Source organism: Diorhabda sublineata, chromosome 1 (genome assembly GCF_026230105.1).
Source record: "Diorhabda sublineata isolate icDioSubl1.1 chromosome 1, icDioSubl1.1, whole genome shotgun sequence".
Classification (NCBI taxonomy): Eukaryota; Metazoa; Arthropoda; class Insecta; order Coleoptera; family Chrysomelidae; genus Diorhabda; species Diorhabda sublineata.
The window spans coordinates 39,156,422-39,178,967 of record NC_079474.1 but is presented as its reverse complement, the minus strand read 5'-3'; the positions used below and the strand labels follow the sequence as shown (position 1 = coordinate 39,178,967).

General features: G+C 30.1%; 2 protein-coding genes across 3 annotated transcripts; one reads left to right on the top strand and one right to left on the bottom strand.

The window, feature by feature from the left end:
- Positions 1–1,152: 1,152 nt before the first annotated feature.
- Positions 1,153–4,560, bottom strand: LOC130452485 (deoxynucleoside kinase-like). Its single transcript, XM_056791792.1, has 5 exons — positions 4,367–4,560; positions 2,861–3,113; positions 2,458–2,764; positions 2,094–2,324; positions 1,153–1,411 (listed from the first exon to the last, which is right to left on the bottom strand). Exons 1-5 carry the CDS (start codon positions 4,429–4,431, stop codon positions 1,341–1,343), a joined length of 927 nt encoding a protein of 308 aa, XP_056647770.1. The 5' UTR covers positions 4,432–4,560; the 3' UTR covers positions 1,153–1,340.
- Positions 3,649–18,814, top strand: LOC130452484 (platelet-activating factor acetylhydrolase-like). 2 transcript variants are annotated; one of them, XM_056791790.1, is made up of 7 exons: positions 3,649–4,378; positions 4,718–4,818; positions 5,962–6,076; positions 10,602–10,764; positions 12,807–13,160; positions 15,476–15,646; positions 18,425–18,814. In XM_056791790.1, exons 1-7 carry the CDS (start codon positions 4,351–4,353, stop codon positions 18,651–18,653), a joined length of 1,161 nt encoding a protein of 386 aa, XP_056647768.1. In that variant the 5' UTR covers positions 3,649–4,350; the 3' UTR covers positions 18,654–18,814. The 2 variants fall into 2 exon arrangements, with proteins under 2 accessions (XP_056647768.1, XP_056647769.1); XM_056791791.1 differs by lacking the exon at positions 18,425–18,814 and adding an exon at positions 17,696–18,043 and having other exon boundaries at positions 4,133–4,378.
- Positions 18,815–22,546: the final 3,732 nt, after the last annotated feature.

The window sequence follows — 22,546 nt, the reverse complement described above, 5'->3', positions numbered from 1 at the left end:
TATATTATATAAAGCCCAACAAAAACACAAGAAAACTATGAGCAACCACTGTAAACAATTACAATATGAGTCATACTTGGATATTCAAGATGGTTACTTCCATCGCACTTGCTGCCCATGTATATAGATAGCAGCTACCCTTCCTTTACTTTCAATTCAATGGTTCCATTACGTGCTCATAACCACGGTCTTATATACCGTGCCCAAGACCACGGACTTTCCCGTTCCACCTAGTCCTGTACGTTACAATCGTAAACTCAAATGGAATGGATTATGGAGCGTTCTGAGCATTTAGGTAAATATTAACAATAACAAAAGCAAAAAAAACTCTTAAATTACATTTTAATTACTATTGGTTACAATGCAGAAACACCCACTTCTACTAGAATATCTGTTCCGCATCAAGTAACGAAATTTTCACGGTTGGTACTTTCGTGCTTTGGGTTTGGAAAATTCCTCTAATTCTCTCAACGCTCCCTTCGAGCTTTATGTGAGCTTCGGTCATTACTTTATTACTGATGTTTTCGCCGCGACCACAACGATCGTAGTTGTCATGTGATTATTTCCAACATCGTGAATACTTAAAAAAGACAAAGTAGCAAATCAAATGAATTACTGAACGCTCTCTTTGCCTCTAGAGTTAATATTAAAGATAGAGAGAGCGAAGTATATTAGCTTGTCTAAGTGGAACTGAACTGCTGATAGGGAGAGAAAGAACATCAGTATACCCATAATATATGTAATACTCCTATATAGACAGTTGGTATGGGAAATAATAAGATATAAACGGTGATAAAAATAATAAATATAAAATTTTTCGATAGCTCAAAAATTGTTATTATATATGTGATAATTATGAAAAACCACTGGTTGACTCAACAAAGGTTAATGATTATTTACACTAACTATGAACCACAACTAAGTAATGAAGATAACTAGCAAAGCACAAAATATTGATGTCGGAAGTAATCGACGCAATTTGGTCTAATTTGCATTATGTTACGACTGGCGGTTGGGAAATAAAAATTTAACACGTTTAAGACGATCGGAAAATCTCCGGCCATAATCAGCCCAAAGACACAACATAGCGAAAAATGTCATAAATTTTGAAAATGTTAAAAAATTTCACATTTCAGTTACTGAAACACAATGTTTCTGTACTTTATTCTTATAATTTATTTTATTCTGTTTCTATTTAACAATATATATTATCAAAATTATATTAATATTGTAAAATGTATATTCTAACAATTTTTGTGGTGTAAATTACTAGTAAACGTAGTTTTTTGTATATATTATCTGAAATTCAATGATGGATCGTTAACCATACATTTCTGTTATTAAAACAGTGTTTTCTTTACTTTATTCTTATCAACATCTTCCACTTTGAACTTCTTGCGTTTGTCATGACCTAAAATAAAAAAAGATGACAATTATCTTCAATTAGCCATTGAAACTGTTACTAAAGAATACTGAACAGAATGATTTGAGCCATGTATGATGTAAACAACTCAATGAAAAGTATTTAATTGAAGCTACAAATTTTGCCTTTGGTAGCAGTTACATGAAGTGGAGACTGAGAAGTTATGATTTGTACCTTGCTGCAAATTTAATTTTCTACATCTACATTTCCACATGTCGACGACTTACACCTGAGAAAGTGTTATTGCAATAATAATTGACCTAAACTTGGAATCAATACAGTAAGCTATCTTTAAAATATATATGTTTAAATTTAATGAATTTCTTTTATTAAAATTATCAAATTTTCAACAAAAAATGTTAGTTTTAGGAATTATTGAGACTTTCAGCAATTAAAAAAATCAATATTATATTAATATTTTTCACTTCAAATACCCTCTTATAGATATTTCACTCAATTTATACAAAAACTTATCAAAACCTACACCAATACCTTCCACATTAATAAGTCTATTATCTACTGGAGAAAATTACATGAAAATCTGTTAATTAAAGTTTATGAACAAACAGATGACATGAGGAGGACTTTGTCCTTAGAAATTAGATTTTTTTCATTAGATGTAATCTTGACATAGAAAACACACATTAATAAACAAACAATGGTAACCCACCCATTATTTTGTGCTCATTTTGTTTATATTGTTCAATTACTTGGTCCAAAGTTTTATCAGCATCTAGAACTAATACAGGTATTGTATTAAATCTTTCATCATCTGACATCAGCCACCTCTCATGACTTTCATGTAATTCTTTAAGGTATTGTAAAGAAAGCCCATTTTCCTCTGGTCTTTTTCGAGCTTTGACTCTCTCAAATACCTTTTCAGGAGTACTCCTTAAATAAACTAAAAATTGCATTATTTACTATGTGAACTGAAGAAATATGAACAAAACAGAAATCATGAGACTTTGAAAAAAGCATTTATAAAAAATTCATAAATTGTTTAATGTATATATGGGCTACAACAAAAATCTAACCTATCAAATCCAAAGCTATATCTTCATTGCATTTCAACCACCTATACCACTGATCCAGAACTGCATAATCTGCACCATGTATCAGTCCACTTCTGTAAGCTTGTTCCATGAAACAATACCTATTATTTTGTATGGATCGTTCAAACATCTGAACTGTAGTGGATGGTGAAGATGGTTTAGAAGTTTGAATTTGTAATCGAGTAAATTGAACATAATTCTGAAACACTCGCAACCATTCATGCACATCAGAATACATTAAAGCAAGCAGATTATGACCATTAAGATTTCTCCACCATTCAAGAGGTTCCTGAAAACAGAATATTTTTTAGCATAAATCATGAAGGAAGTTTTTTTCTTCAATTTGAACAAAATAATGAGTTGTGTAAATACAAAAATATCTCACTAAATAAGTTTCAATTCCAGGCATATTCTGAAAGTATTTAATAAGTGTTGATTTTCCTGCACCAATATTTCCTTCTATAGATACTCTAAAAGGTCTATCTGTTGGGGTTTTCACATTTGTCAATTCTCGCATTGGAGACAGTCCAACGAAATTTGTTTTTTTAGTTGGTGATGGATCTATAGCTGCTGCTGGTCTTTTCTGACCACCTACTGTTGTCATAATACCCTCCATGACTGTTCTGTTTGACGTTGCACTAGAATAATTGGAAATTATGGAATGTGATAATCTTTTAATGTGTTAATAAAAATAATACATGATTGTTTAAAATATCAAAAATTTTTACTTCTTAGTATTTATCTCAGCATTAGCCTGTCTGGTATGAGTAGTAACTATATACTCAATTTATATTCAGAAATATTAATTCAAATGAAATTTAAAAGTACTTATCAGTAAATGACGAAAATGTTCAAAATAGGTATATTTCATTAGAATGTTCTATCCATAAAAGGAAATTTTTTTTGTTATGAACTTTAATTAATCTACTATTCATTTAATTTGTATTAGTTTGTCAATACCCACACAGCTAAATAGTTTTTATACATTTTCTATTTCTTATAAAGGATTTATTCAAAAATATAATGAATAATTGATTGGAAATCCATTTCCTAACACTCTAAAACTGTAACAAGTAGATTATTTATTTAATTGATGTTATTCATAGTTCTAAAAATGAAATTAGAGGTATAATATTAATGTTCAAGACAAAACTGTTTAAGACAAATTAAGTACTGAATCATGCTCTTAATACATTCCTTTTATTCAGCTTATTATGAAATTTATTAATGTTGTTTATTATCCAAAGTAACTGGTTTTAGAAAAATAGGTAAATGTAATATCCCTAGATAATATAAATTTGTTTTTTCATCAATTAAAAAAAATTAACTCATCTCTAACCTCATTTTACTGTTTTATTTTCTTTGGACAATATTGAAAATGTTAAATGATATTTGTATGATGATTTAATTTTCTATGTATTGTATCAAAAAGTTATCAAAAAATGAGAAGTACAATGACCTTTTTCCAGAATAATTAATTCTTCGCCCCAAAACAGTGCAAATAATTATTTAATTATACATTTTGCTAGGAAATCATATAAATCCAATCGATATGATTAAAGAATAATTATTAAGTTATATCTGGGGACAACTAAAAAAAACAAAAACGTGTGGTCATTTATAAATATTCATTTGAGCCAGTAATACAATTGATAATTTAGATGTATGGGGAGCTTTTTAACCAATCATAGCAAAGAGATTACTTTAATTGTACATGAAAATTACGATGGCACTTATGACCTCCTTAGTAACAAAAAAATATCCATAGGGGTCAAACCAGTTTTGCAATAGTTACACTTCTCGCGCCATTAATTGCAAGAATTAAAACTAAATTGAACAAATTAAATTTATTTATTCGAGAAGTGATTTAACAAGATGTCTAGGATCTTACCTCCTGCAAATGGTAAGTTTACTGATTACAGATATTTTTTTCCAGAAATATCCATTCACATTCATCAACACAAACAGGTTAAGTTTCCATTTCTAATTCACATTATACAATTTAATAAATTCAATGTTTACTACACCGACGAAATGAAGTTAGCCGTCCAAACTTTCTTCTTCTGGAAAACTTCAACCGAAAAACGGGTAGTTTAGTTAAATCAACAGGGACGGACTCATAAAAAGTTTTAAATTTTAGAATAATAACATAATAAATAAATCTCAATTTTTCAAAGGGGCATTAGATGGTTCATATAATTGAACCGTATATCCTAATTTAAAATATACATTATACTTTTAGGACCCTTTGTCCCAGGATGCTCAGATATAATGCTGGATTATGAGAAGAATGGTCTCTTTTTCAGATTATATTATCCAACTGACGCTCCAAAAGATGCCGAGGTAGGCGAAATATGTATATTACAAATTTTTGATTTTTTCATGTTATGAAAAAACTGTGATTACTGAATTATGACTCAATCAACCACATTATGTAGATGATTGCACTCATATGAAATCGAAAATATTTATTTCTCGTTATATGAAATTTTAGTCTACAATCGAGATGACACAAAATAATGAAATAAAATCAATAGTAAAATACAGTATTAATTTGTCCCTCAAGATATTTAACCTGATAGATACTGTGTGTCCGAATTTAGATACACAGTTATTGAAACAGCAGAAACTTAAGCTAGAATATTATTATCTAGAAGAAATAAAATGCGACATTTGACGAATAAAGAAAGTTGAAAAAATTCAAATACTTAATATAAACAGCCCAACAAACACAGAACATTATTATATCTTCACCGTACTAGTTATCAAATTATTTTAGTAAATATGAAACTAAAATTGATTTCAAAGAATATTATCAAAAACAGCGACAAGTAAAAACATATTGTGATATAAATAAAAGTGAGGAAACTATTAATGATAAAAAAGACCGAAACAATTGGAACAAAATATATAATTCCACTTATGTATCTATGAATTATTCAAATTTTTAATGGCTTCTGCAGTGTATGAAAATCTAAATTCCAATTATTATAGACAAAAAATTTTCATATATTTTAATAAATTTATATATGTTTGTCAATACTATGAAAGGTAGAGAGAAGGAGAACAATTTGTGTATAAGACAAATGTCCAGCTAAACTCATTAAATAAGGGTGGCACCACATAGCATCTGGGTGAATTTTTTTTAGATTATATTTACTCCATTATTTAGTAAAACGTCAGTTGTTGAAATTTTCAATAATGGACTGCTCGAGTCAGAAAGGAAATTACATTTTTTACATCTGCACTGGTTAGTGTAAGAAAGATGAAAGATGTAAGATGAAAGATTTTTGAACTTCTTATTTATCATATATAGCTTGATACTTTTTCGAGATTTCCCTAATAACAGATAACTCTTCATCTCTTTACCCTCCATAGTCAATACAAAAAGTTTCCAGTAATGCGCTTTAAACCATATCTTCTTCTTCTTCTTATATTACATAAAAAATATAACTTTATATAAACTTATTTTTGTAAATGTTTCAGTTGCATTCGAAAAAAAGATATCATTGGATCCCAACAGATATTAACACTTTATTGGGTTACTCAAAAGTGTTGAAAATTCCTTTCTATATATTACGCCTAGTATTTTGGTGGAACGGTAAGTAACTATACTCATGAAAATAACTAATGCAATTAAAATTAGAATTTATTACTCGTTAAACTGACACTTTAACTCAAGGTTCCTTTAGATTAAAGGGTCCTTTCGTTGTTAAAGTGAAGTGGTCCTATAATCGATTTGTAACGGTCTCTCAAATAAAGGCTTCTTCAAGTCGTTAAAAGGAGGTTGAAAATACTTTTTACTTTTCCAATGTGTCGTTACAAGAAGAAACAAAATGAAACGTAGAAGTGAGTGTTGAAGAGTGTTTTATTTTGTAGATAACATTTCATTTGGTTTAATCTCCGCTGTCGAGCCGTTGTGTTTTGTATTCTTAAATTCAATTTTTTATTTCACTTATTCGATTCAATGATTATTTTTATCATTTTTAATTATTAAAGGTTTCACATGATGCTGCACCATTTTTATTTCTACGACGTCCTTGTTCTTATATAGATTCATTGTATGAGTTTTCAGTGTTTGTATTCACGTATTCCAATTTTGTCAAGAGGTACATAAGCTGTCAACCACTAAAAGATGTATTTCAAAATGTCCTTTCTCAAACTGTCATATCAAAGCATTGTTATTAAATATTGTCTGGTCGTGAACGGAACCTGACCAACAAGCTACAATAGGTTTGCTCTTGGTAGCTGCACTGGAACTGTACTGAACTGGACCTAGGCTAGTTCATGAGTGTATATAATTAGTTCGATCGTTTTATTTGAAGTTATTTGATGTGATTCAGACCTTGTAGAATTAACAATAATAGAAAACGATTTAGTACTTTTTGATATTTTACATTCTTCCGATGACTAACATGTAATGCCACCGTTTCAAGATTACACTTATTGCACTGTCTTGCACTGTACTGACTGAACTGACTCTAGACCCAGCACTACTAAGAACAGAGACACTAGCGCTAGTTCTGCTGCAAATAATGCTTTAGTATATACTTCCTGAACTAGTTCTGTCAGTGTAGCTACCAAGAATAAACCTAATGTTACGAATACGAAGCTGAACATCGGACATAATTTGTAGGTTTAATGCAAAAAAGCCTTTCCGTAAAATTTCTGCGCCTTCGCCGCCTGGTGATTGTATAAGTATTGTTAACGGGAAATTGGCTATTCGATTCATCCCGAATTTTATTTAATAATGCTGCAAATGTGAGCTTAGTAATTCGAAATCGTTCGAAAAAATACTAGTTGTTATATATTTCCACATAGTCGATATATTTTTAATCTTGGGATGAGCTTGAACTCGAACTTAATGTAGCACAATATCTAGCCATTATGCCCATAAACCTTTTATTTTTTAAACCTTATTAAAAAGAGACCTGGGTGAGCTTAGCATTGAAACATAGCCTATGTTTGCATTTGACTTCAATGTGCTAAAGTGAAACATTTCTGATTTTTCCTTAAAGTTCAAATTAAAAGAATATTTAGGCTAAAATGGCAATTATGAAACGCGCGACTTCATTTGATGGAAACTTTAAATTTATAGCTTTCTTTAAATGTATTATGAAACCGATCGTAATTGGCTTTCATAGGATTTTGACGAGTCATAATTTCCTCAAAAAGCATCAAACAACCTTTATTTAAAAACAATTCCTCTTTATAGAATAATTTACATTCTTTTTGAAAAATTTTTTACTCGCTTGATTCTAATTCCGGATCCAAACATTCCTGGCTCTAGGTTTTTAGATGAAGACGATCCTGATTTTTAATTTTAAGAAAAAATCCTCTCAGTCAATTAAAAATTTCTTAACATTATATTTCGTCATATCCTCTGAGATTGTTTTGATATAATTATTTTGTTGTAAGAATTACAAAGCTATTATAAGCCTTAACTCACTTTTCAGTAATTTCAACTGAATGTCATGGTAAACAAGGTGTTTTGTATAGTGATACAAATTTATTATTGATGACTGTATGGGGCGATAATTGAATAATTTACAATGGTCCACTCTACTACTAAGTAAGATCGAAACCGGTATTAGTGAAACGATTATAATACTGAAATATAAATTTCAATTTTAAGAATATCCATATACCTACAAGGTGTTTCTATATCCGGTAATTATACACTTTCGCGGTCACCTGGTTTTTTGGCTCTAGAAAATCGAAAAATGGATGGATTTTAATGATCTTGGTCTCAAAATGTTCCATTTTACGGCGGATTTATAAAAAAAAATACGAAAATTAAAAAAAATATTTTTTACAGTTTCATGATTTTAAATGCAAAAAAAGACTTTCTACATATAATCCTTCGTAACTGTTTCTGACGTCGTGGAATCAAGTTCGTATATTTTTTTTCGAAATTTACATAAAAAAATGAATATTTTAAAAAAATAAAAAATATCAAAAAAGTTAATTTCATGAAACTGTAAAAAATATTTATTTTTTTTAATTTTCGTATTTTTTTTATAAATCCGCCGTAAAATGGAACATTTTGAGACCAAGATCATTAAAATCCATCCATTTTTCGATTTTCTAGAGCCAACCTAACCTAACCTAACCTAACCTAACCTAACCAAAAATCCAGGTGACCGCGAAAGTGTATAATTACCCTATATCCGACCGACAATGCTCTATCACAGAGAAATTTCAATAAATCATTAATTTTGATATAGGAAGGAATACGAATCCTTACGGGGCCTTTTTGCTGAGATACAGAGTGTTCAAAATTTCAAATCAAATTAAAAAATTTGCTGTAAATCAAGAATGCCTTTAAATTTTTTTTTTCAAAATAACCAGTGTTAGTTGTCACTTTTATCCCCCTATTTTTTACGCCATTGGAGCAAATTCTTTTTTTTTAATTTTGTTTTAAATTGCCTGATTATTTTAAGTTAAAAAGCTAATAACCTTTTATGGAGCTAAAATTAAGAGTGTTGCAGAAATTTGCCTCTGAACAAAAGTCTGCATGTAATTAAATACTACTCAATATTTCTAAATTATAATCTAGTAATCTATAATCTGTCATATTTTTTCATTCTACAGTATGGAAAGTTTTGAAAGAACAAGTGTTACATCCATACAAATTGGCAAGTGTTCAAGCATTAGAACCTAGAGATTTTCAGGAGTGTATGGAATTTTCGAACTGGTATTTACAAATGTGTTGTGAAAATCGAAATTTTCCAAAATATGTGTTGAATACAGACAAGGCTAGAATTACTAGCGAAGAAATTTTCAACTCTAGAAAGTCACGTTTGGGATGAAGAAAATCCGCACTTTGTTCGTGAAAGGGGATTCGGTTAATTTGTAGGTGGGTATGGTTCAAGATTGCTCAATCGGGCCTCACATTTTACCAAATTAATTAAATGGAGCAATTTATACGCGGTTTCTGGAAGAAATGTTGTATGAGTTGTTGGAGAATGTGCCGTTAAATACTAGACAACACATGAGGTTTCAACGCGATGGGGTATCAGTTTATTTTGTTCTAGCGGCAAGAAATTACTTAAACAGACGTTTTAGAGAAAAATAGATTGGTCGGGGGGGACTCAATTGTTGGCCTTCAAGAACACCTGCCTTGAATCCTATAGATTTTTTATATGGGGCTATATGAAGTCCTTGGTGAACGAAACAATAATCGAATCTGAATAAGATCTAATAGCTAGAATTCAAGCTGCGGCAGAAATCATTCAATCCCATCCAGATTTATTCTCAAAGACACTTTTTTCAACGACAAAACTGTGTAATAAGTGTATTAAAGTTAGCGACCTACAGTTTGTTGTGCTATTATTATTTTTATTTTCATTGCTAATTTTATTATTATTGTAATACATTTTTGTTTGAAATTGAGATTATGAATAATTTTTATTTATTTTGAACTACTTACGCTTAATAAATATTCGAAATTGAATGAATGATTAATTAATTTGTGAATTACTTACGTGCTTGCAAACTTTTGTTTAGAGTTTTGTTTCTACAACATACCACACCGTTCATTTTAGCTCCATAAAAGGTTATTAGTTTTCTAACTAAAAATAATCAGGCAATTTACTATAAATTTCAAAAAAGAATTTGCTCCAATGGCGTAAAAAATAGGGGTATGAAAGTGATAACTAACCCTGACAGCGCGCCACTGGTTAAATTTTTCCAAAGTTTGTTATTGTCAAAATATTACTTTATTAAGGAGCATATTGGTCACCAAAGTTGAAAAAAAATTGAAAGGCGTTCTTGATTTATGGCAAATTTTTGATTTCGATTCATAATTTTGAACTTCCTATATCTCAGCAACTAGGTCCCGTAAGGGTTCGTATTCCTATATCAAAATAAATAAATCGTTTATTGAGATCTCTCTGTGGTAGAGCATTGTCGGTCGAATATAGTCGAGTATATCTAATGAATTCATTACACTCCTCAAGATTATTGTTTTTGTTGCGAAAGTGTAATTAGAATCAAAGTATATTAAATATATTGCTATTAATAGGAATTTTTGTTTAATTGCCTAAACGTAATTTTTTTCGTTAGATTATTGATTGCGATATTTGTCTCATATTTGTAAGCTAATATGCAAATTTACATTCAAGGTAATCCTCTGGTACCAGTTTTATATGGAGAAAAAGTTAAAACTATTGAAAATATGAAATGTTTAGTTTTTTCCCATGGATTGGGAGGACATCGAGATATTTATTCAAAAATATGCTACGATTTAGCATCACATGGTTTTCTAGTAGCTTGTTTAGAGCACAGGTATTTTAATTTATGTACTTAAAAATCCAAGAACTTGATTATTTGTCATTATAGTATCAATAATGCACTATAATTTCGATAAAAAAATATGCTTTTTAAAGATAAGCTTTAGGCCAGTGTCCCATACATCCGTTTCGGACAGGCTTCTTATTAATCAATTTGCTCATCGGTTCTTTACCCAACTTTACCTAATCAGTAAATATTAACAAAAATCTTAATTTATAAAAGTTTCCATGAAAAATAGAGAAAATTTATTTATTAATTATTAATTTATTTCTTGATAATTTTTGTAATAATAGGTTTATTAAATGAAAAATACGATTCATAAAAAAAGGTTCACTTTTGTGTTTATGTTTGTTGTAGCTTGTCTTTAATATATGAAATCGATGTTATATGTTGATATTAAAAAATGTGCAAATTCGTTGGTTGTATGGGAAAAATAACATTCTGGTTATTTTTATCAAATTTTTTCTTATAACACATAAAACTTCTTTCGAGCCGACACATCTACAGCTTTACATGAATTAAATACAAAAAGCCCGAACTCGCTATATGCTTTTTTTGTAAAAAATGCACTAAAAAATTAGTAAAAAAGTTCTAAGGACGAGGAATTTCTCAACTAGAAGACTTAAATTAGAGTAAAAATATGAAGGATGATAAAGATTACTCAATTTTGATCAACCCGCATCCCTATTTGAAGAAGGTCCCAAATCACCGAAAGATGGTACTCAGAAAATGACTGCAAGTGTTTATTATTGAGGCTCAGTTTCATCTTAAATTCACCCACACGTCATATAAAGTCTAATCATCATTAGCATATCTAATAATATTAGATGGATCATTATGGATTGCAAATTATAACCAAGACGATGTCTCCAAACTGACTAACAGAGAAAACTGATTTCAATTATCAATTTCTATGTAATAGTAATAAAAATAATCTTTCAAACCTCATTAATGATTATGGCTTATAGCTTGCGATATACAACGGAAAAACGATTAACAGTGATTATTACAGTAAATTACCGGAGAAAGAAATTACAAACTTTCTTATATGTGTGTTACGCTGAAAACAAAAGTAAACTCGAATAAAGTGCGGATGAAAATGCATCTGTGCCGACCATATAGGCCAGATCTAGATACAACTGACTGTCTTTAGGTAGGAAAAATGCTCCTAGGATAGAAATATTCATCATCATCGCTGAAGACATTTTTTCAATATTTCTATAACGATGACATAAAAGTGTGGATTCATTGTATCATACTTGGAGAAAACTATAAATATTGATAAATGAAACTTTTTCTGTTGACCAGATTGGAGATTTATTGATCGATTGTATCTGTATGAAAACAATGGAATAAATTTACAACAATTATTTGTGTACCAAAATTTAGCATATAATGCATATAATAGTTCAAGGCTACTAATTGTATGTTTTAATTATTCCTTTTGTGTTTTGTATGTATTGAAAAAGCTTGTTAGGTACAGTAAATGAGGAGGTTCTGGTAAATATTACAAATATTTTCGCCATCATTCTAAATAAAGAATCTAATTGGTGAAGGTTGATGTGAAATGGTTAAACTCTGACGTTAATTGGTATAAGTCTCAAAAATTCGAACCGTCCGGGAGCTTTCATAGAGGGATAATAGGTCTATTAAAAATTTTAGGATGTAATGTATCCGTCTTTTGAGAATAGCTTATTATATCTACTCATTCTCTAAAAAAAAATTGTCACGTCACGTCTTTACACCATATAAATATTAAATGGTTATTTTAGGATTATCGCAAAAAATTAATACAAGCAAAAATAAATTCTAGCTCGTTTCTCACAGCGATAAGGCGACTTTCTAAATATAACCCACATGTTTGACGCATCAAACTGATGCGACCCTAAGACAAGCAAAACATGTTCTGCTATTCTTGCGAAACCGGAGTTGATCGTTAATATGATACATAATGTGAAGCTTTTATGTTTTTTTTTCGAGTTTTATATATATAGTAATACATATTTTAGTATTTTGAATTTAGAAAATATTTGTAGGGATAAATCATGTGCGTATACTTACTATTATGAAAGTAAAGAAAACGTATTGAATGATAAAAGGACTCATGTAGAATTTCAACACGTTCCATTTGGAGGAGATCACTTAAAAATACGCAAAGAACAGATAAAGGTGCGATCAACAGAGTGTTTGCAGTTAATAGACACGTTTAAAAAAATCAATGATGGGATAGTACCAAAGAATATTTTGGACGATATTCCAGAAAACAAAAATAACGAATTTCGTTTGAAAGATTTAGTTGGCAAAATAGATGTCGACAATTTTACGGTTATAGGACATTCGTTCGGTGCAGCTACCGCGTTGGCAACTACCCCCAAAACTCCAAACGTAAAGTAAGTTTTTGTGCATTTCCAAATTGCTGCGTATTTAATTATATATAAGTTTCGAACTCATTATCTAACAATAGATTATACTAAGAGGTCTAACATAATTATTAACCACAAGGAATTTTTTAGTTTAATAAATAAAAACTGATGATAATTATTGGAGTAAGAATTTAGAAATTATTCCATTTTCAAAAAGATAATGTCACCATTACGCTTCTAATATTTCTCTAATCTGATACGAAGATTGGTGATAACAACCTGAGATGTAGCCTTCGTCATTGTTACCATTTCTGCACTGATTTTTATTTCAATTGCGTTAGGTTTAATGGTTTATTGTCATAAATATTACTTTAAAATTATCGCAATTCGAAATATTAAGCGGGCTAAGCTCGAGGCTTCTGGGAGGTCAGTTGATGGTACTTCACGTGAAATGACCTTAGAGAATAATTCGTTAACAACTTCAATAGCTTGATTGTATGTAAGATAAGTCTCTTCATCTTATTGGAAACACGTTCTTGAGTTAAAACCTTGAAACTCTCGCAACTCTGCTCAAAAAATCTCATAGCATATCGCAAAAACGGTCACTATTTAAATTAAGTGGTTGTCTCCATCGATCTTCATAAAGATAAATACTGATTGAGTCTTTAGCAGACAACACAACGATCTTTGGACTGTGAAGGGGTCGTTCATCTTTTTGAATCTGATTTTCCTCTGCCCAGTGGAATCGCTTTTATATGTTCAAAACGAAGAATTTTCCACATCCTTGTATACTACATGTCAATCTAATACGGCACGTTTTTATGTTGATGATGTAACGCAGACGATCAGGGCGCATATTTACTGTAGTGTCTACATCTACAAAAACATTCCAATTTGATTGAGTTTTGAACTATTTCTAATACGAGAGTTGTCTAAAAAATTTCCGACCTTAGAAAAAAATATAATCATTTTTATGGTGTCCTATTAAATCTATACTTATTCAGCGATTTTCCAACGTTTTTAACCCTTCCAAGTAATAGTTACCATCTTTTTCCTCAAAATAGGCGTTTACGAATGCGATAACGTCCTCATCTGATGAAAATCCCTCTCCTGCAAGTGAAAGTTTGAGGTTAGAATACAGGAAAAAAGTCGCTAGGGGCCAGATCTGATGAATACGGTGGGTAGGTAACCAATTCGTAGTACAATTCATGAAATTTCGCCACGACGATAATTTAATAGTGAGAGTGCGTTGTCCTGATGGAAAAGTACTTACTTTATCTTCAAATGCGATCTTTTTTTGCAATTTCTTGCTTTAACTTATCAAGTAATACTGTTTTACCTTTTTGAAGACGGCAACCGTTTTTGGGGATTTTGTTCGTCCGATGAAACCGTCTTTGCGATTTTAAGAGCAGGTTTATCCTCTTGCAATCCACAGTCATGATTGTTTTCTGCTTAAATCGCGTTCATAAGGCCTATGGGATGTTTATTAGATTGCGCTTTTGGTAAAAGTTAGCTATCGTGGCACCCATTTCGCTGATTGCTTACGCATGCATATTTCTACATTCAGTATATGGCAAATGAGTTCTTTTGATATACCGACGGCTCCTTTTATCTCTCTAATCCAATCTGACGGTCTTCAGTACCATTTAGTAATCTTTTTGGTTGTCAAGAGCGCTCGTCGGTAGTCAAGCTAATATGGCCACGTTTGAATTTTGCTGGTCAAAATTTTACCATTGTGAATGATGGTGTAAGTTACAGTACACAGTGTGTAACTCCTTTTTACTTTGGATATCTAATAATAGCGCATAATAGCTCTATACTCAATTTTTCCATTTTCAGTGTAACTACTATTGCTGTCAACTTTCCCAAATGATTTTTTTGCTTTTATTGCTTTTTATGCTAAAACAATTTAGATTTGTTGAATATTGTTTGTAATGTAAAACAAATATTTAAATTTTGAAAATACACCTGCAGAATTCTTTTTTAAATTAATGGGTTAACATAATTGGTATTTCACGAAAAATCTTAATAACTGATGGATGTAACACTTTGACTCATTGATCTATTGTGTACTGGATTGCTTACTTGTCAGGTAACAACGACATTGCAAAGTAAGCTGCCTGGGGGCTATGCTGCATACATCTTCTGGCTTTAAAAAGTGTTTGTCTATGGAAGGCCTCGCACACACAAAGGCGGTGTTTGGCGGTTCCCTTTTTTTCCTTATAGAAACAACAAGACCTGCCAGGAGTTTTTCCTATGTTCACCAGTAACTCTCCTTAGCACACACTGTTATAAGAATACGTTTTTAAAAATTGAAAATATATATTTCTATATACTTTTAGACAATGTATTGCTTTGGACCCATGGATGTATCCAATTAAAGATGACAATCTGGATCAAAAGATAGATAAACCTTTACTTTTCATAAACACGCAAACTTTTCATATAAAAACAAACGTTAATGCTATGACTAAATTTATAACGAAGGACAAATTAGAAATGTATACTATTCGGTAAGTATTTTGAGAATAAAAATGGTAAGAATGATATGTTTTTGATATTCACTTATTCTTAAATTAATTCTACTACTTCAATTGGTTTGGCTCGAGACTACTTGTTTCGTTTCTTTTTCACTTAGTTATAGTTTTTCGTTGTCTCACATCGCTATTTTTTTAACTAAGTACCCAGGAGGTACATTTCTGCTGGGAAGACGTCAGCACTGGTGTTTAAAGATATTCTGTAAATAAGAAAGAGGCACGGTTTCCAGAAAAGACGTATTTTATTTAAATACATAAATACTATAGATCGTTTAAATGTGAGACTTAGATGTACAGATAAACAATTTTTTTCTTTCGTTTCGTTTAGATTTCCATTGTTCTTTTGCTTTCTTTTTTGCGATATAAACGATATAAACTTTTCATCTAACCTACCTACTGTTTTATGCTTAATAATACTCTAGACAACACAAACTAAATTAGAACATTACAGCAGTTATATATTCCCACGCTACACGTGTTTATGAAGATAAATGGCGGATGCATATTTGTTTCTAAAAATTGTGAACGCTGCTTATTATATTTATTTTCTTTATTATAATATTTCGTATAATTCACTTTTCCAATTTCAGTGTTTGTTATAGTTTTGTAACCAAAACATTAAAAGGTTCTCAGTTTGTTGTTGTTAAAAAATAAAAGTTTTTAAAAGTCCACTTGCAGTCACACATTAAATAAATCGTTTTATTAATTTATTGTGTCGAAGCATGGTAAATTAAATATATATTACATTCCAATCTAAATATATTAATTTGATGAAAAATGGCGTTGTCACAAACCCATTCTCAAAATAGTTTGATATTGAATGGTGAGATTCGTCGAAAGCTTTATGAATTCTATATTTTGTAACTACTTTTTCCAAATCAATATATAATTTACAAGCTTTTGATAAATTGAATAAACATTATTATAATTTTAGACGTTTATTCTGTAGGAAAAAACGCAAATCAAAACAGTCTTGAAAGCATCGCATTTATTCAGCTGGGTATCATTTGAAAACTCGATCAAGTTAAATATATAGAAAGTTACCACATCTTGAAATGTACAAGCGGTTTTAAATTTATCTTTGCTTATAAATAAAGTGAGCAATCAATGTTTACTATTTTGTTGAAAGTTTCGTGTCAAAATAGTAGAGTGATTTATAAACCAATAGATTGGGTATATATTTTTTTTCGTATTGGGATGTGGCAAAATTAAACACCAAAGTGTACTTATTTTGATATATTCCGAGCTTTTCGTCTGAGAAATGATTAGTTAAGATAAGTTACTTAAATTATTTAGTTCCTTTTTATCAATGATAGCTTTCTCGTTCTTATGAATGTGAACCATTTCTAAAAATTCTCTTTTTTTCGTGTATTTGAAGTTTTGATTCTTTGTACTTGAATTTATGTTTTTTTGATATTTCGTGGTTCGTTAATGCTGTTTTATTTTTTTTATCGAATTGATGACCTCTTAGTTTATTTTCTAAATACTGAGATATCTGCCCTGTGTAGACAGCGTCACAATAATTACAAGGTATACATGATATTACTTCTTTTGTTTTTGGGTGTTTTAGATTTTAATTTAGTGGAATATTTGGATAATGTATTATGTCTTTTTAGACTTATACTAATATATTTAATAATTCGAGTGTTGTCCTTGTACATATGGTAGGGAAAAATGTTACATATTTTGATGTTTAGTTTCTGTTATCCTTTTCTTGAATATGCTGTTTATAATTTTTTCCGCATAATTATTTTCTTTCAATGTAGATTTTGCTTTATGAATAGATAAGCATCTAAATTTAGGATAAATCTATTAGCGAAACTTTTTTTCTTTTTTGTGACAAAGGATGACATGAATAGAAGTTCAAATATCTTGAGGACTAAGTTGGTTTCTTATGTTGTTGTTAATTTTATATAATGTGACATCAAGAAAATTGGTTTTATTAATTTGTTCTTTTTCGATTGATAATTAATAGTGAATAAGTTTTTTATGATAGAATATGAATTTTTCATTTATGTTTTCAAGTTGATTCTTTGGTATGGCAGTAATGCAATCATCTACATAATTCGGAAAAAGAATGGAATATTTATATCAAGCCAACTCATGACAGATTCCTCAAGATCTACCATTATTAATTGTGCTATCACATTTGATATGGAAGCTCTCGTAGCAGAAACATCAATTTGTATATTTCATTTTCATATTTGAAGTATGTTGTTGTAATTTCAAGTCCTATAGCTTTTATAAATTCGTTTAGAGGTATTCTTTAATTCTGTTCTATTTTGTATAAATATATCTTTCATAATTGTAATAGAAATATTTGTATATAAAGAAACTACATCTAACGAAATAAATACATATTATTTTCATGTTTTTTATATTTTTAGTTCTTTATTTAAAATCTTTTGATATAGTATTTGTTATGATATAATTTGTTTTTCAATGTAGATGATCTATTAATTAATATAAATATATAAATTGTCAGTTTCAAGTCATATTTTGAAATGCAGGTCGAAACGTCAAATTTTTATCTGTGTTTTAAAAATTATAAAACAACTAATTTTAAATCAGAAGACACCTAAAATCAAGACGATTTAGAAACATAGATACATTCAGTATTTGCCATGAATATTGGCTTGGGATGTTATTGGCGGCTGTACTTACTTGATCATAGGTAATGAATAAGCAACTAAAACTGTTTTGATTTGAGGCGAATAATTGGATTCGTAAAATTTTATTATTGTTATTTTATAGGCAAACTACGCATGAGAATCAAACAGATAGTCCTCTCATTGTCGGTTATTGGTTGAATATTTTTATGAAGAAATTAGATCCAGTTGAAGCCATTAACATTAACAATGCTTTGATTATAAAATTTTTGCATAAATATATAGGATTACCGAATAATATAGAAAAATATGAAGAAATCTTGACAATAAGTAAGAAAAATTTTGAAGAGGGGTTGACAAAAGCTTGGTGTTAATTGAGACTTTTTATTTGATTATTGGAATATTTTAAAGGTGCTAGAACTATTGTAAAGATTTGTTATTCATATGAATAAATTTTTTCAATGTATATAATCTTTTTAATTTCTGAAATAAGTGGCCTAATTGTAGTATCTGAAATAAAAGTAATCTATACGAACTTTACGATATATCATTTCTTGATACAACTCTGTTCACACTTTATCATGTTTTTATTATCAATAATAGTTTAATTCAATTATAAACTTTTTTTTTGCAAAAATCCATATGACGTTTATAAAGCACCAGCTTTCAAACGACTATGTGTTAAATTTCATGACATTTCGATTAATCAGAAAAAAGTGAAAGCTATTTAAGTGAATCTACTACAAGCAACGATAACGCAGGCTCTCTCACACCAGTCCAAATAAAAACGTTTTTGAACAGTCAACAGCGAATCGATGGGTCATTCGCCGTACGGTCCTTTTTTAGCACCCAATGATTGCTTCTTATTCCCGCAGATCAAAAATAAATGGCGAAATCAACGTTTTTCTACACCTGAAGAATCGGTTGATGTGGTCAAATCACGTTTTGGAGGTACCTCAATCGGAATGGCAAAATGCTTCGATTATTGGTTCGAATACCATATTCAAATTATAAATATTTTTATTTGTCTTTATCAAAACTTAAGTAGCAACCCTCGTATTTGATGAAATTTTTATTTTGGACTGATGATGATGATTTTTTTTCTACAAAGCAGCTTTCATGGTTTTTACAGTTTTCAGAGAAAAACTACTTTTTTAACAGTCTAATTGTGAGTGTCGATGAAGTAGTCGTTTACATACAGTATAAATATCACCAACAATTCTTGAAATTCTAATTAGTTCGAAATTCTCGTGGGAGGAAATTACACTGTATGACGTTTATTAGAAGATTTATAATTCCATCTCAAATCTATTAGGAATACATAGTTAAATATATAAAATATATTTTGTATATGTAATTTCAACCACTAAACTTTCATAATTTTACTACACAATAATGATGAAGAAAACACATTCGAATGAAAATTAATCATACTTGATTTTATGCTCTCTTTTTATTCTAAATCGATATAGTAGTGATGTATGTGCGTGTAAAACCAAAGATAACATCTATTACGACCTAAAAAAATGTTACCATTTCTCAAGAGACTGTTAAATTTAATATTACTGAAATTCTATAATCTCATTGATAAAACTAGAATGAGAAAAGCAAGCATTTAGAAAATTGCTTTTTTATTAAAATAATATCAAATTATCTTAAAAGTTAATTACAAATCGTATTTACGAAGTCTGGCTATTAAATAACGAGACTTGTTACCAAAAAGGGTCTTATTATAATTCGATACTTTTTTTCCATTGATCGAAGCAGTGCTGAAAGTTTTCTTAGGTGAGTACCTTTAGGAGCTCTGCCGTTTTTTGCTTCACCGTTTCCAAGTGCGTTATGGGCAAGTGCGTTGTTCTGGTGCAAAATCCATGAGTTGTTCTTCCACAACTCGGATCGTTTTTTACGAACTCGTTCTCGCAGTGTTGCCAAAACTGATAAATAGTAAGTCTGGTTGACAGTCTGACCCTCTGGAACCCATTCAGTCATCACGATACCATTATTGTCGAAAAAAAACAATCAACATTGCCTTGAATTTTGATTTTCTCTTTCGACCCTCACTAAAGCTCTTACACCACTCAAAAACACGTTCACGAGATAGAGAATTGTCCCCATAGGTTTCTTGCAACAACTTATAGCATTCAGCCGGAGTTTTTTTTCAATTTAACGAGAAATTTGAAAGTGATACTGTTTTTCGTCACACATTGTTTTCAGTACGAGAAACAAACACGTTCGTTTAAAACCGCTACTACACAAATACTATAATAGTGACGGAAACATGTTTTGGGATGTGCATAGACAAGATATCCAGATACCCAACGCACTACTCTAGGCGAGCAGTCTCGTTATTTAATAGCCAGACCTCGTATATGCAAAGAGAGGATTCGTATATTCAATACATAGATGAACTAGTACTCAAAAAGATATAATCTCCTTTTAAATATTTTAAACGAATTCTAAGTTTGGGAATTCAATATTGATACTGATGACAAAGATTGTAGGGGTGAATATCGCTTGACATGAGCCCCGACAACGTGGAACGCACTGCAAGACGTAATTGTCTAGGTACAAGTAGGTATTCTATCTTCGTGGTTTTCTGGGAGAAATATACTTATTTTTTTGTTCGACAACAGACCAAATGGCAGTTAGATGAGTTGAATGATTGGAGCACTTCTGTAAAACCAACTGTTTCGTTTTTTGTGGTAAATCTAACCTTACTGTTGGACCTTCATATCTGCTTCTGGTTGTAATTATAGAGAGTAATCTGATTTATTGGAACACTATTGTGAAACTAACCTGTTTATCTTCTGAGGTAATTCCAACCATTTTAATGATTCACGATTTTAGTTGCAGGAATTTATTTATTTTTTTCGATTGTGTCCTAATTGTGGCTTTCATAAAAGAATGGCAACAGGCCTGCGCAATATATTACACGCAATATTTTCACATTGTCTTGCTCTATTGCCTTAAGGACAGAACAAGCAGTAACACATACTTATATAAGTATGTTACAATTGAAGTGTCTCGTAAGGATTTAAAGTAATTATTTAAAATTATGATTAACAAGACAAAAATGGTTTGAAAACAAGGTACTATTGTTAAACATTAGTATTATTCTAAAATTACGAGAGTTGGATGAGAAACAAAAGAATGTAACTATCAACTCCGACAAACATTAATAAATAATGTTACATTTTTCCAAATGCAAAAATGAAGAGAAATCATTGTAGTTCATTAGCTATGTACTTGGATTAGAACTTCAATAATCCAAAAATAAGTGATGGAAAATAAGAATTTATACCAAGAAAACTATCAGCCATCTCATTCACTTGACACTGAGAAAACAAATATCCTAGTTTTGGTTTGTTCGAGAATATCTCTAAATTTCTACTCAGTAAGTCATAACAACAAGTTTTGGTAAAATAAACATTCTTTTACTTAAATAAGTGCCCTTTGTAGTCGTATAGGTTATAATATAGAGCAAAAGACAAAGGTATAGCTTTCTTGATTCATCACTACCGATTCTACTTCTTGTCGCTAAAAGAACGTCAAAAATATTTAGGGAAACATATATGAATAATAACTTCAAAACTACATCTTGGTAATGATTGTTAAGAATATGAAAGTACGATCTATTGCAAACAGAAAAAGAAATAATGGCCATGTTTTGGATGAAGCAGCTCAGGAGTAACCACGATCCGATTTTTAGAATCATTAAATAAAATGTCAAACCTATAATTTGGTCTGTTATTATACTAAGCATTAAATATATCAATTACCAGAAATAAGTTAAAAAATAGTGGTAATAAATTTGATTGTCACTTACAAACACGAAAAATAGTGTTAAAATTTATTTCAATGGAAAATTACGCAGTTAAAATCTTCTGAAATACTAAAAGGGATACTAAAAAAGAGGCTAAGAAGGGGGAACTTTGTTTGGGGCTAGTACTATTGGACCATTATTCATTGAGAAAATTCTGGAAAGCTCTACTTAAATTTGCTTCAAGCAATTATAGTTGATGAGTATAGAAGCATGTTTTTGCAAGATACCTTTTTCAATTCTAACAAGAAAAAACTACTGGTTACCAAATTCATGTTTTCAGTGGTTTTAGATTTATTCTTTTGAGGTAATCTAAAATTGATTATTTAACGAAGAAAAGAATAACAGTTGTGTGTAGAGATCATCAGACGAAATGCTAGAGAGGAGTTTAAGAGCACACTTAATCACTGATTTTTGAATAATGAATCATATTTCCAGAATTTACTT